This window comes from Saccharomyces mikatae, assembly GCF_947241705.1.
Source record: "Saccharomyces mikatae IFO 1815 strain IFO1815 genome assembly, chromosome: 13".
Classification (NCBI taxonomy): Eukaryota; Fungi; Ascomycota; class Saccharomycetes; order Saccharomycetales; family Saccharomycetaceae; genus Saccharomyces; species Saccharomyces mikatae.
In genome coordinates, this window is record NC_079268.1 from 651,744 (window position 1) to 666,514 (window position 14,771).

The following is a 14,771-nucleotide window of genomic DNA, read 5'->3' on the forward strand; positions in this document are numbered from 1 at the left end:
TATTTTAGTGACCAAAAACACCTAATCAACCAAAAGTATTGGGGGCTAAAAAACCAAACAACATAAGAATTAGTTGAAAGAAAGACAGGCTAGCAGGAGAGTATGCAACAAATTCTCTGGCCACTCCAATTAACTAGAGGCTTTTCTTCTGCTGCAAGAAACTTCAGGCAATGGAGGTTGATTGAAACAAGAAAAGTTGCTAAACAGCCAGACTACCAAGTTGGCGATATTAAGCCCCTGCATATGCCGAAAGAGAGGAAAAAATTCCCAAACTATAAGTATGGGGAATCCAACATCTTCAAACAGAGCAACAAAGGTCTTTTTGGTGGATCCTTCATTCAGTTTGGTAACAATATTTCCGAGAGTAAAGCTAAAACGAGGAAGAAATGGTTGCCAAATGTTATAAAGAAAGGTTTATGGAGTGAAACTCTGAATAGAAAAATCAGTATCAAAATGACTGCAAAGGTTCTGAAAACAATCAGTAAAGAAGGTGGAATTGACAACTATCTAACAAAGGAGAAAGCTGCAAGAATAAAAGAATTAGGACCTACTGGCTGGAAGCTTCGTTATAGAGTCTTGAAGAGAAAAGAAGCAATAGAGAATTACCCACATAAGGATGCCCCCATCATAGAAATGGCAGATGGTAACAAGGCAAAAGTTTACTACAACGAAGTTATAAACGGCAAGCCAAGAAAAATATTAGTCGGAAGAAGAAGGTTACTGGCCTTTTTATATCCTTTAGAGAAACTGGAGCACAAATCAATAGGGAAAGACTTGGACCACAGAAAGTTCGTTGAGTTATTTGCTGACGTTCCAGTCAAGGATATCGTATCTAAATTGGAGGATCACGAATTTGACTTATCCACCATAACTGTATAAAAGAAAACAAACGCCAATAAAACTAATAATTCAAACTTACCAAAAATGTCGTTCGTTTCGCCCTGTATATAATTAAAATAGCTGTTATGCGTACATGGACATACATATGTTTAAACCCGCTACTGGTAGGTATATGCCTGCAGCACTCGCTGATATTGTATTTTTCGACTGTCAAACACCCGAACATTTTAGTAATATTTCTGGAGTTTAATGGAAACGGAGATTGAGATCACTCGCTTCCATGAAGTCTGTTGAAAATAAAGATTTGAAGATACTAAATAAAGTTGTATTGCTCTCTAACACTAGCGAAGTAAGAAACACAGCAAACACAACAAGAAGATGGCCGCTAAGACAGGTATGTTAAAACATAGATGAAGATTTGAACAGTTAGGACGATTTTGAAAGTTTTAAAAAGGTTTTCCCAAACTATGAGTAATACGAATGCACGAAGAATTCAAGAGAAATAAAGACTAAAATATACTACTTGGCCAACATGTGATTAATCATCGAGCACGGTGTTCTTAAAGAACATGTCTTTAAAGAACAATTTCACGTGCCCATCCCCCTTCTTATTTCTTTCCCATTAAAAATAGTGAATACCTTGGTGATGACAATCATTTTACAAATACAATAGTAATTCAAAAGCACCTCAAGTGGAATATTTTGGTTGCAGATGCACTTATGATAAGTAGATAATGCGCGTGTAACAGCTATTAATGACGAGAAAAAGACTGCACATTATACGTCACTTCCTGCGGATATATACACGCAAATGTGTATGATTTTTTGACTATTTTTACTAACAGAAAAAGTTGTGTTTTTATTGTAGGAATTGCAATTGGTTTAAACAAAGGTAAGAAGGTCACTAGCATGACCCCAGCTCCAAAAATCTCTTACAAAAAGGGTGCTGCTTCCAACAGAACTAAGTTCGTCAGATCTTTGGTCAGAGAGATCGCTGGTTTGTCGCCATACGAAAGAAGATTAATCGATCTAATAAGAAACTCTGGTGAAAAGAGAGCCAGAAAGGTCGCCAAGAAGAGATTAGGTTCTTTCATCAGAGCTAAGGCCAAGGTTGAAGAAATGAACAACATCATTGCTGCTTCTCGTCGTCACTAAGTTTTTAAAAACTGATTTTTGTAATATAATATAGATATCATATTTTCTTTTTAACTTAGGAAAACATCTAACACCAAAAAGGAAAGCGTTAACGTTTTCCAACTGAACACATCTTACCGTAAAAGTCGGTGACTAAAAACGCGCTTAGGTTAGAACTGGAGACTATTAATTTGAATGTAGTATCATCAACCCTATATTTTTCTCTGGAACAACGAATAGATTACCCGAAATACATGCTGAAAAATTTTCACTCTGTGCAGTCATCTTTCGACAATATATAAAGAAGTAAAATTGAGAGAATCTTCCCTGGATCTAATATCTATTTTCTTTTGCTTAATATTTTTCCTTTTTGCCCTACTAAAAGGGTAACAATGTCTTTTATAATAGACACCCAGAGTCACGATTTGTCTTGGTCCTAAAAAATTCTGTTACGACAGTTTTTATAGGCGGTGGACCTATATAGTTTACTTAATCGTTTACTATACGGTGGGGTACTAATACTATTTCACTGTCGTGCTCGCGGTTGATCTTAGATAAATATATTTCTTTTTCAGAAAAGGAAGTGAGTGGATCTTCCCTGGAAGTACGATCAATGTACTTATGATTAGATCCTCTTCACGTACATCTTTTTTTTTATTTCGATAACTAATTCGTACATATGTATAAACGGGGTGCCAATCTTGAGAGCAAATCGGAGGGCTCATTTCCACTCTGGTTTAATGTTCCTCTCTTTTACCTTTATCTCAAGGGGAGATGGCAGTGGGCAGCACGGGGACCGTGACTCACTCCCGTTATTCTTGTAGAATTTTAAACAGCAAATATAAAGCTGATCGATAGCTTTAGTGCATTTGGCGTCGTCATACTGGTTTGATAGAAGACAATCTAAAAAAGAAGGGAAGTGTTAGTAGAAGTCGACTCTTCAAACATTCTGATATTACGAACCTTGAATGGCACATGCCTCTTTTTGGCACGGACTGGACATATTTGCTTCTTATCAAACAAATCCTAAAATTAAACAGAAACGTTCAATCTTTCAATCAAAAAAATAATGTTCTGTCATTAACATATTCACTCATTCATGTTTAAGCCAATATCCGTGAAAGTTTTGCAAACGCATGATGTTAACGACGCATGCTCTTTGAGAAATTTATTGTGGGGATGTCGTTCACGTGCGAAAATCGCCATATGAGCGACGGACAAGCTCGGAAAGAACTGTGCACCCGCACTTCCAGTATTTTAAGTATAGAACGTGACAGAAGACTAAATATCAACAACGCTAGCAAGGAGGGGATGGAATACTATATGGCGCTGTACCAATTAACTTGTGAGGGAGGAAGTAAACAATAGGCAAAAGCCCACCCTCGAAGTAATTATACCAAGGAGGTTGATTTCAGCATGACGTGCAAGCGACAATCCGAGGGCTCCCGCTTTTGTGGCGACCGCCTTAACCAAAGGAGGGGTAATAAGACCCTGTGCCCTTTGGTAGCATACCCGTTACCCACCGCGGAAAGAGCAGCCAGCTCTTTCCGTTGCCGTTCCCGTAATGAGAGAGGGTCCCGTAGTCCAGGTTTCAGCACCTTGGCGAATTTCAGGGGAATTTTACCGCCGCAGCAGATCAGCGTAGGGAGCGCACAGAAAACTAACAGAAGTGAACAGCACAGGTGAAGAAATTATCTGGCGCGGCCCAATCTCCGCGGAAGAGTCATTCGGTGAAATGAAAACAAAAGACGCGCATAGCAGGAGAAAGATTATGCAGCTTGATAGCGGGTTATCTGCACTAGCGTTCATGACACCTTCAACCTTTAAGTGAGTAAATACCTTTTGTTATCGTTTTCCTGGCCACGCGCCTAAATTAATTAATTGATATATATGTAGCCTGACACGTTCGTCAATTTTTCTTCCTTACTGAATGTGCTTTTCATTTGTTGATGCTCGAACTCTCAAATATAATAATTATTTTTTGTAGTTGTTTCACATTTCTTTGTTTATTAATATATATAGGTAGGCAAACTAATGACAAGAAACGTTCACCTTCTCATATAACACATACAAGCCAACTAAGCAATGTCTTTAAACTATTCCACTCCTTTAGATGATGAGGTTTTTCCCTTGTCTTTTGCCAACCATCAGTTGACAGAGCATATGTCAATAGGTGAGAATTATTCACTCGATCTCCCGGAAGACATCAAATACAATGTTAACGGTCCTTCCGCAGTACCGAGAGACACGGGGGTAGTCGATTTCAATACAGCTTCTGTCCAAGACGAGACTCTATTCTCGTTGGAAAATAGTCCCGAAAACAATAATAAGTATAAGGCAATAAGTAATGTCCAAGACTGCCGCATGGTCGTGTCGGCTAGAACGGCCCAGTCGTGCGACAAATTAACCGATCTTTACGCCAATGCTGCCCAACAAAATTATAGGTTGTGGCTGTCCTCATTTTAGGATATCGGATGCAATATGATGGTTAAACAAAAAAAAAAGAACATGCCATTCAAGCACTTTTCCTACATATTTATGCACTCACATACATACATACATACTCATGCATTATTGTTTCTATAAAGTTACAACAGACAATATTCCCCCACATAATCACCTCGACTATCTGATTTTTTCGTAAATGTGTGCTTCACGTGATATGCTTTCTTCGTTCAAGGAAGCGCTCATCATCTAATTCGTAATGAAAGTCTCGATGCAGTATTCATCGACAAGTGTAAGGCTAGACTTCCGAGAAGAAACAAAAGAAAGGAATATCTCTGAGTGCCTTATTTATGGCGATTATTGACTCTAATTAGAACATTTTCTTTCTTTTGCTAGTTCTTATGTGATTGTAGTTTCAATTAAAGATAAAAGGCTAGATCAAAAATAAGGGGTAAAAACATCATCTTGCGGGGCTAACCCAGATCAAAAGCGGCAAACCAAGAAAAGTTACTAAATAACACTGCCATATATATATATATGTATATTATACGATTGTCTCTTGAGAAGCGCCCGTTCCAGGAACTCTCGAAACTTTTATAATACAACAGAAGACTCTTGACAAACATTCCCTTATTATTGTTCAAATTTTGCGTGTGATAAAAGGTAAGAAATCTGAAGAGTAGTAATGAACAAGCTAAGAGACAAATTTATTGACTCTACAGTGGAAGAAGAAAGACTGCACGAAAACCGCAATCATGAGAAATACTGGTATCGTTGGGGTCCGTATTTAAGTGAGAGAAGTTGGGCAACAGTCCGTGAAGACTATTCATTAAACGGTGATGCCTGGTCCAATTTTCCCTTCGAACATGCCAATGCAAGAGTATTCCGTTGGGGTGAAGATGGGTTATTCGGTGTTTCCGATAACAAACAATTAGTGTGTATGAACGTCGCTTTATGGAACGGTAAAGATGAGAGGTTGAAAGAAAGATTATTCGGGTTGACTGGGCCACAAGGGAATCATGGTGAGGATGTGAAGGAACTGTACTTTTATTTAGATAATACTCCCACTCATTCATATATGAAGGCTTTGTACAAGTATCCCTTCAAGAAGGCTTATCCGTACGAAGAATTAGTGCAAAAGAATGGTGAGAGGGGGTATGAAGATAAAGAATTCGAAGTTTACGATATAGATGGACTGTATCATGATAAGGAAACCAATGACAGTCCCTATTTCGATGTTTTTTTCGAAATGGCCAAGGATGACGAAAATCCAAGTGAACTTAATTTTCGATTGACTGTGCATAATCGAAGTAAAATCGATTCCGGTGAGCTCTACATAGCCCCACAACTTTTCTTCAGAAATACCTGGGCCTTTGATGGTACTAGGACAAAAGATAAACCCCTTCTTGAAAGGGATGCAGAGGCATCAAATTTAGTCAATATGACCCACAAGAAATATGGTAACTGCCAAATGGTATTTCAGCCATCTCCAGGCGTGTTCTCTTCCAATACAGATGAGGGAGAAGAAGAGGATGAGGAAGTCGAAGATATAGACCCTCTGCTATTATTCACTGATAATGAATCCAATTTAGTAAAGTTGTTTAACGAAGAGAAGAATCCTTCTGTGTACACAAAGGATGCTTTTGAAGAATACCTTGTTAAAGGTCAAAGTGATGCCGTAAATCCTGAAAATAAAGGCACAAAGGCGTGCGCGGTTTATCATTTCAAAAAAATTCCACCAGGTGAATATGTTACTGTGAGATATAAATTTACAAATAAACCTGAAAATTCTATCTTCAAAGCGCAAAACCTTGCCGTCGTAGACGAAGACGAGTTTGATTTAATTTTCGATAACAGAGAGGAAGAGGCAGATAACTTTTACTGGAGAATTACGCCTTTACCAATTAGTGATGAATTAAGGAACCTTCAGAGGCAAGCTTTTTCCGGTCTGCTATGGACGAAACAGTTTTACAATTTTACCTATGATGCTTGGTACAATGGTGATGCCAATGTTAAACCTCGCCCTCCTCCTAATAGGGCTAACGGTAGAAATAAGAACTGGAAACATCTTTACATTGAAGATATCCTTTCCATGCCTGACAAATGGGAGTATCCATTTTTCGCTTCGTGGGACACTGCATTTCACTGTATTCCTTTAGCTATGATTGATCCAGAATTTGCCAAGCGGCAGCTGGATTTATTAACAAGAGAGTGGTACATGCATCCTAATGGCCAAATTCCGGCATACGAATGGAATTTCAATGATGTCAACCCACCAGTCCATGCGTGGGCTGTATATCGTGTTTTCAAAATTGAAAGAAACATGTACAACCGTGAAGATCGTACCTTTTTAGAAAGAGTCTTCCAGAAACTTCTGTTAAATTTTACATGGTGGGTCAACAGAAAGGATACCGAAGGTAATAACGTTTTTGAGGGAGGGTTTTTGGGCCTTGATAATATCGGAATTTTTAATAGATCTGAACCACTACCAACAGGTGGCACGCTAGAACAAGCCGATTCTACAGGTTGGATGGCCTTTTTCAGTCTGCAAATGCTAAACATTGCATTGGAGTTAGCAAAAGAGAACCCGGTTTATGAAGACATTGCCTCCAAGTTTTTTGAACATTTCATCTTGATAAGTGACTCTATGTCATTTGAATACGCCACAGACATCACAGGAGAGAAATGTAAAAATGTTATCAAACAAAATCTATGGAATGAGACAGATAAATTTTATTACGACGCCATCTCCTGGGGTGATCACAAAGAACAGTTACCAATTAGATCTCTCGTGGGATTAATCCCATTATATGCTTCTATGACTTTAGAACCTAGTATCATAAAACAATTTCCAGGTTTCAAAAAGAGAGTTGATTGGTTTGTGAATAACCGTCCAGAGATCTTTGATAGAAACATTGCCTCCATGTCAAAAAAAGGAGTTGGAGAGAGATTACTATTATCACTTGTTACCAAGGAAAGATTAACAGCCATATTGGCACGGTTACTGGATGAAACTGAGTTCTTGTCACCATATGGTATTAGATCTCTTTCAAAGTATCATGAAAAGCACCCATTTGAAATGAACGTGAATGGTGTCGAATATATGGTTAAATACTTACCAGGTGAATCGGATTCGGGTATGTTTGGTGGTAATTCTAACTGGAGAGGACCGATTTGGTTTCCAACTAGCTTTTTAATTATGGAAGCATTACAAAGATTTTATTTGTACTACGGTTCCGATTTCAAAGTAGAGTGTCCGGTAGGTTCCGGTGACTACTTGAATCTTGCAGAAGTTGCCGAGGAACTTGGGTATCGTATGATTCACCTATTTGTTCCAGACGAAAATGGAGAGCGCGCTGTTCATTATGGTGATCACTCCAGATTTCTATCTTCCGACCCATACTTTAAGGAGTATGTACCATTTTTTGAATATTTCGATGGTGACACGGGAAGAGGACTTGGTGCTTCACATCAATGTGGTTGGACGGCCCTTGTTGCTAAATGGATTAGCGATGTAGGCATATCTTGTGTAAGATTGCCTCGTACGCCAAGATCATCGGTGGCAACAACTGCTTCAACAGAAAGCTCTGAGCAAGGCCATAAAATGAAGAGGATGGCAAGACGTAAGAGTGCCAAATCTTTGGTGAACTACACTGCCACTATTTTGGATTTGACTGAAGAAGAGAAGCGACATCATAGGATAGGCGGGACCCATTCTGGGTTAACACCACAAAGCAGTATTTCAAGTGATAAGGCAAGACATCTGATGGAGGAAATGAACGAAGAGGAGGGAATCCATGAGGTTGTGGTGCCAGAAGATCGTCACAAATTCGAAACTAAACTTATAAGCAAGCTAAAAGATAAAGTGAAAAATATGAAAGTTACTGATAAGGCTAGAAATGAGGATATAAACCCGTCAGATCCAATGACTCCCGTGAACAAAGATGTATCCTAAGTAACTGTGGTATTCCTTAAATATTTGTATACTCTTAAAAATATTTTCAATAGTATACGTCTATATGTTAATGTATAGAATATCTAATCGCAGTACTTTTTTTTGAATAGGATTAGTGCATAAAAGTTGGTGCGTTCATTGAAAGTAGTTCTAGTTAATCGACATATTTTTTAAGTGCTCGAAGTATTTGATTGGACCGTACATTCATCTTATTTAAATTTTGAGAATAAGACTAGTAGGATCAATAATATCAGCACGGCAATAATGGCATAGCTTATGAATTTATTCGCGACTAACCTCCTAGTCATTGTTTTTAGTGTCTTTATACTCTTATCCACGTATGAATCTGCTTGAAACAAAGTTTGCCTTGCATTTTCCAAGGTTTCTCTCTGTGATCTTAAATCCATCATTATTTGTGACCCTATTCCTTCAGTTTCGTTTGCTATTCTACTGGCATCCTTCAGTCTGTCTCCAGATTTCTGTAAGATTGCATGGTTACTCAACAATTGTTGCCTTTGGTCTTCATCAATATTAGATGCATTAAGAGCTCCAAAAAGCCTATCGCGATCGCCTGAGTCCACTAGAGACTGCAATGGTCTTTTGATATCGCTCTGTATTGTCTTCTTCCACTCTCTTAATTTCGCTTTGTACGTAGCACGTTCCGAGGCATCGCTTATACTATTATTAACTTCCACATCCATTTGATCTATCAAGTCAAACAACTCATCCTGTTGCTCTTCTACATGCTTCAATGTAGAATTTCTCTGTGATAATTGTTGTGAGGGAGCTTCCAATAAGCCCGTCTTTGCTTGTTCTAAGGTTGTTTTGAAATCTGACTCATATGATGTCAATAAAGAACTCATTGTGAATACAGTAGTTATATATAATTGTAAATATATGGAGATTTCTTACTTTCTTCAGAATGTTAATGTAGAGCACAGTATTCCACAAGAGTAGTAGTGTTACTTAATAGCTTGGCTCCTCACTCCTAATTTCAACTGGAAAAGAAAAGGTCATGTGATCAAAAACGTCTTTAGTGACGATGGTTTGTTTACCATTTTTGTTCTTATTTACTCTAGTTTAGTTTATTATATGGAAGTAAAATATCCTAGGACCCATATAAATGAGAACGATCTGACGTTGACCATTGAGGCTATCATCCGAGAATAAGACTTCTTACCATTCTTTTTCTTTAATATCCGCAGGTCGTTGTGCTTATTCATTGATAGACGTGTTTAAGCGCTTTTCCCATTTAGCTGAACCAACTCTGAAACATAAGTACGGCAGTATAATTAAGCGCCTGACTAAGAGAATTTTGTGGAAAAGATTTAAACCTTGCATATATAAGAGTTGTTATTACTCCTCTGGCATTTACCTTTACAGAATTTCAAACGTTGTTAACTTAAATTTTATTCTTCGAATGAGTAATTCCAAAATACCCAAACTTTCCTTTCATTGTGATACTAGCAGTGCTTCTCGAGATTTCCCAAAGAAAAAACGTCAGAAAAAAGAGATGGACATGGCACTAGCTCCAAATAACAATAAATTGAACATACTACAGGGCTCCGGAGCTGGACTGCGACGTTGCTACGCAGATGACTCTTCCGCTATGCGTAAGAAGAAACTAACCTTTGGAGGTGACCCCAGGGTTATTGAGAGAGTAAAAAACAATGAACGTAAGGTTAGAAAGGATATAGACTCGTTATTGAACGCTATCTCTGAGATTGAAAAGGAATCTGTTCGTGTTCTTGACAGAGAAATACCTGGGATAACGCTAGAGTTAGATGCTAAGGTCAGAGCATGTAGAGAGCTACAAAAGGAAATTGATGGGCTGTCAACTGAGATGGACTTGAAGGATAATCAATGTGATTTGCAAAGAAGGAATGTTGAACTTTCGTCAAAAAATATAGTATCTATGCATGCCGTAACAGTTCAAGAGTTTGAAAACGATCTAGAAGAAGAATTATCGAATGCTAAAAGAGAATGGACGTACAAATTGATGGAAGTAGAAAATTTGAAACCTGATGAAAAGTTAACTGGTGAAATGCGACATCTTAAGGCAGAATTCGAAGAGGTCAATAGGAAATTATTTATTTTACAAAATGAAAATGAGAAAAAGTGTAGAGAATATGAAAGTGAGCTGAATAATAATTTCGAGATTTTCAAAAAGACCAAGAACGATGCTAGGATTGATTTAGATGAGGAGCAAGAAAGGCTTACTAAAGTTTTAAAAGATGTACAAGACATCCATGCCGAATTAAAAGAGAATATTAAGATATGTGCAGATGAGTTTGACGAGTTTGAAAAAAAAGCCAGAGAAGCAGAAATGAACTTCTGCAACATGGAACTTGCCGTTGTTCCACTTAGAAAAGAACTCGCTTCTAAAGCACAAGCATTGACGCAAGTACAGGAGATTAAAAAACAAGTCGAAGAGAAAGCAAATGCTTGGAGGAAGAAGTATGCTGGTGAATTAGATAAGGTTCAACAGGAACTATACACACGACAGAACTTAGCCACTTCAATTGAAGAAATTAAAGGCTATACCCGATGCTTTGCCTATGCTAATGAACGTGACATGCCCAAAGAATTTCATGTCAACTATGTAGACCAGTGTATTTGCCAGAATAATGGTGAAAAACGTGTACAAGCGTTTGATAGAGTCATCCTCGAAGAGATTCATAAGGATCATACACGGTTATATAACGAATGCGTTCCATTTTTGGAAAAATACATCAGTAAGTTGGTCAGCTGCAGCATTGTAGTGGTTTCGCAACAGCGTGCAGCCCCTATGAAGATGACTTTGTTGAAACAGATAGTTGAACAATATGGTGAAGGTTACAAGATGACGTTGAAAACTGTCCGCTTCGATGGGAGCATCAAACGCAATGACGTTAGATTAAATAGCCTCGCACAGATCAGAGATCTGTCACAAGATGAAGAATGCATGAACGTTTTAACTTTAGATACCAAATTAAGAAAAGATGAAGAATCCGACTCAATGAATATATATATCGGTAATATAACCGCTTCACAACTGAGTAAAGGGCTCGAAGAGGCTCCCTCAATCCTTTCGCATGTACTTACTAAAACAAAACAGTGCTTCGTCTTCAGGATCAACGGTAGTGAAAACATCGAGAAGGCTTTGGCCCTAGCGGGAATACTAAAAGAAACAATAAGGTTACCTCAGCTGGATTGAAAGGCCAGATCTTGTGCACTACAATTACTTCCTCTCGTTCCCTTACATAAAAAAACCCTAAGTAGCTACATTGTCGTGGGTGGTACCAACCTAAGTAATCTATCAATCAAGCAAAATCCAAAAGAATGTTATGACACTCACACGCAAATGTAAATCACTCACTAGGACGCAGCCAAACATAGTCCAGGACGTAGGGTAGCATGCCACAAAATTGCATGAATAAACTTTTGTTTTCCTATTTCAATAGCATTCCTTTGTTCGCAACCACTCCACTGATCGAAAAGCGAATAGCACCCACTCTCTTCTAGGACATGCCCCAATGCGGTAAAGCCACGAAAACATCGCGCGTGAAGGGGTAAACAAGTGCATGTCTAACAACCTCTTGGAGAAGTTCTTTACCTATCACGGTCCCGCGCTGATCCGTTCAGTGTTCATGAAGACTTGAGCCTAGATCTATATTGTGGACGTGTTCCTTCTGTGACGATCCACTAGCAAGTGCTTTGTTCAGCCTGCAATAAACGCGTTCAAGCAAGAATTCGCGATTTTGCTTCTTCAAGAGAAGCTCGCAGCGCGTTAGTAAGTTTCCAACCTTGAAAGCATCGGAGACGCATTTTTGGCGATTTTGCTAGATTGAGCTGAATGGTATTATTAGGTCGAGGCTGGAAAGGAGACTATCTCGAGAGTGAGGAAGACTCGAAAATAAAAAAAAAAATACTGCAGAAGGCAAGATTGAGAATGGAGTAAAGGTAGCGTGGGTCCCCTGTACAAACCGCAGTTTTCCTGCACCAAGTGGCCTGCGCGAGTGCTACGACTAATCTCTTGATGTTTTCTTTAAACCTCTTTTTATATAAGAATATATTTAAAGATTGGAAACATTTGTCCTCTATAATTTCTTAGGTTGCATGCACACATAAGAACAGATTGTACAAAGAGTTCTTCATTCGCTTCAATTAATTCTCCTGGTTATTACCCATTTGTTAATCTAATCTTCTCAGGTGGAAGAAATTAGTGAAATTCTGCTGATAATACATCTCAACAGCGACAACAACAATAGCAATTGAATAATAATAGCACTCATATCACTTCTTTGTTCTTTCGCTGTTATCCCTATACCATAAATAAAAAGACCATGAATCACTCAGAAATGAAAACTGGGTTAATTGTCACTGCAAAGCAGACATATTATCCAATTGAATTGTCCAATGCTGAACTGCTAACTCATTACGAAACCATTCAGGAGTACCATGACGAAATCTCTCAAAACGTGTTGGTTCAATCTTCTAAGACAAAACCAGATATAAAGTTAATTGATCAGCAACCGGAAATGAATCCCCATCAAACTAGAGATGCCATAGTGACATTTTTGTACCAGCTCTCGGTGATGACTAGAGTTAGCAATGGTATTTTCTTTCATGCAGTCAGGTTTTACGATCGCTATTGCTCTAAAAGAGTAGTATTAAAAGACCAAGCCAAACTAGTTGTAGGCACTTGTCTCTGGTTAGCGGCCAAAACCTGGGGTGGATGCAACCATATTATAAACAATGTCTCAGTCCCTACAGGTGGCAGATTCTATGGTCCTAATCCAAGAGCACGTATACCACGTCTTTCCGAACTGGTTCATTATTGCGGCGGGTCCGACTTATTCGATGAATCGATGTTCATTCAAATGGAAAGACATATTTTGGATACTCTGAACTGGGACGTTTATGAGCCCATGATCAATGATTACATTTTAAATGTTGACGAAAATTGTTTGATACAATACGAACTTTATAAAAACCAGCTACAAAATGATAGTAGCAACAGCAAAGAATGGTCTAGCAAAAGAAAGTCACAATCGTCTGATGACAGTGACGCGACAGTAGAAGAACATATTAGCGGTTCACCACAAAGTGCTGGATTAGATGGTGATACGACTGCCATGGACGAAGATGAAGAGCTTAATTCCAAAATCAAATTGATCAATTTGAAAAGATTTCTCATTGATCTGAGCTGTTGGCAATACGATTTACTTAAGTTCGAATTGTACGAAATTTGCAATGGAATGTTTTCTATAATTAACAAAATCACTAACCAAGACCAAGGTCCTTTTCTTTCTATGCCTATCGGCAATGATATAAACTCTAACACTCAAACGCAGGTATTTAGTATTCTTATCAATGGTATAGTCAATTCCCCCTCGTCTTTAGTTGAAGTCTATAAGGAGCAATATGGTATAATACCTTTCATATTGCAAGTAAAGGACTATAACTTGGAATTACAGAAAAAACTGCAACTGGCCTCTACCATAGACCTAACGAGGAAAATTGCTGTCAATTCCCGTTACTTTGACCAAAATGCCTCTTCATCAACCGTTTCTTCTCCAAGCACATATTCATCAGGGGCCAACTATACTCCAATGAGAAATTTCAGCGCACAATCCGACAACAGTGTTTTTAGTACCACTAACATCGACCATTCATCACCAATCACACCCCACATGTACACTTTTAATCAATTTAAAAATGAAAGTGCTTGCGATAGCGCCATAAGTGTAAGTAGTCTACCCAGCCAAACTCAGAACGGCAACGTGCCAATACCAAGTAATTATCAGAACATGATTTTAGACGAAAGGAACAAAGAGAATCGAATGCCCAACTCATTGTCCGCCGAGATACCGCAACGTGCAAAATTCATGACGACTGGTATTTTCCAGAACGCAGAGGAACTCACTAATAGAGCGTCTTCGATATCGCTATCGATAAGAAATCAAAACAGTTCCCAATTGTGATCCATTTCCCATCAAGCTCTTTATGTACTTATTTAATAACGAAACGCTACGCCTTTCTCAGGAAAGTAATAATGACATTTATAGTTGACAATTTAATATCAGATAGTTTTAATGCAAAACTTCAAGCATCTAGCCTCAATATTCTTCACATGAAACGAGTTAAGTAGTATTATAACAACGTTGCTTCATCAATTCATATAATAGTCATTAATAACGAATAAATGACGCGATTTTTCATTTTTTTTTTCTTTCGTTCTAACATTTGCGGTTCAATAAAGGAGAATAAACAGCTAACCAGTTATAAATAGAAAACGTATGTGTTGTATTATTGTAGAAGGATACCAAACTATATTACAGCTTAAAACTTCACCCTTGTTGAGAACTGAACCGTCATATCAATTTGAAGGAAATATCATTTCAAGGAAAGTTTT

At 38.2% G+C, this 14,771-nt stretch overlaps 7 protein-coding genes across 7 annotated transcripts; 6 read left to right on the forward strand and 1 right to left on the reverse strand.

The window, feature by feature from the left end:
• Nucleotides 1-102: 102 nt before the first annotated feature.
• Nucleotides 103-879, forward strand: MRPL24 (mitochondrial 54S ribosomal protein bL28m; the record flags this gene model as incomplete). Its single annotated transcript, XM_056224913.1, has 1 exon — nucleotides 103-879. One exon carries the CDS (start codon nucleotides 103-105, stop codon nucleotides 877-879), a length of 777 nt encoding a protein of 258 aa, XP_056078784.1.
• An 870-nt stretch (nucleotides 880-1,749) lies between these two features.
• RPL36A (60S ribosomal protein eL36) lies at nucleotides 1,750-1,995 on the forward strand (the record flags this gene model as incomplete). The annotated part of the gene is made up of 1 exon (XM_056224914.1): nucleotides 1,750-1,995. The coding sequence occupies one exon, from the start codon at nucleotides 1,750-1,752 to the stop codon at nucleotides 1,993-1,995; it is 246 nt and encodes an 81-aa protein (XP_056078785.1).
• A 2,064-nt stretch (nucleotides 1,996-4,059) lies between these two features.
• Nucleotides 4,060-4,440, forward strand: ICY1 (Icy1p; the record flags this gene model as incomplete). The annotated part of the gene is made up of 1 exon (XM_056224915.1): nucleotides 4,060-4,440. One exon carries the CDS (start codon nucleotides 4,060-4,062, stop codon nucleotides 4,438-4,440), a length of 381 nt encoding a protein of 126 aa, XP_056078786.1.
• A 664-nt stretch (nucleotides 4,441-5,104) lies between these two features.
• SMKI13G3180 (uncharacterized protein) lies at nucleotides 5,105-8,374 on the forward strand (the record flags this gene model as incomplete). The annotated part of the gene is made up of 1 exon (XM_056224916.1): nucleotides 5,105-8,374. The coding sequence occupies one exon, from the start codon at nucleotides 5,105-5,107 to the stop codon at nucleotides 8,372-8,374; it is 3,270 nt and encodes a 1,089-aa protein (XP_056078787.1).
• Nucleotides 8,375-8,583: 209 nt separating this feature from the next.
• VTI1 (v-SNARE protein VTI1) lies at nucleotides 8,584-9,237 on the reverse strand (the record flags this gene model as incomplete). The annotated part of the gene is made up of 1 exon (XM_056224917.1): nucleotides 8,584-9,237. One exon carries the CDS (start codon nucleotides 9,235-9,237, stop codon nucleotides 8,584-8,586), a length of 654 nt encoding a protein of 217 aa, XP_056078788.1.
• A 557-nt stretch (nucleotides 9,238-9,794) lies between these two features.
• CIK1 (Cik1p) lies at nucleotides 9,795-11,570 on the forward strand (the record flags this gene model as incomplete). The annotated part of the gene is made up of 1 exon (XM_056224918.1): nucleotides 9,795-11,570. One exon carries the CDS (start codon nucleotides 9,795-9,797, stop codon nucleotides 11,568-11,570), a length of 1,776 nt encoding a protein of 591 aa, XP_056078789.1.
• A 1,129-nt stretch (nucleotides 11,571-12,699) lies between these two features.
• Nucleotides 12,700-14,340, forward strand: CLN1 (cyclin CLN1; the record flags this gene model as incomplete). Its single annotated transcript, XM_056224921.1, has 1 exon — nucleotides 12,700-14,340. One exon carries the CDS (start codon nucleotides 12,700-12,702, stop codon nucleotides 14,338-14,340), a length of 1,641 nt encoding a protein of 546 aa, XP_056078790.1.
• Nucleotides 14,341-14,771: the final 431 nt, after the last annotated feature.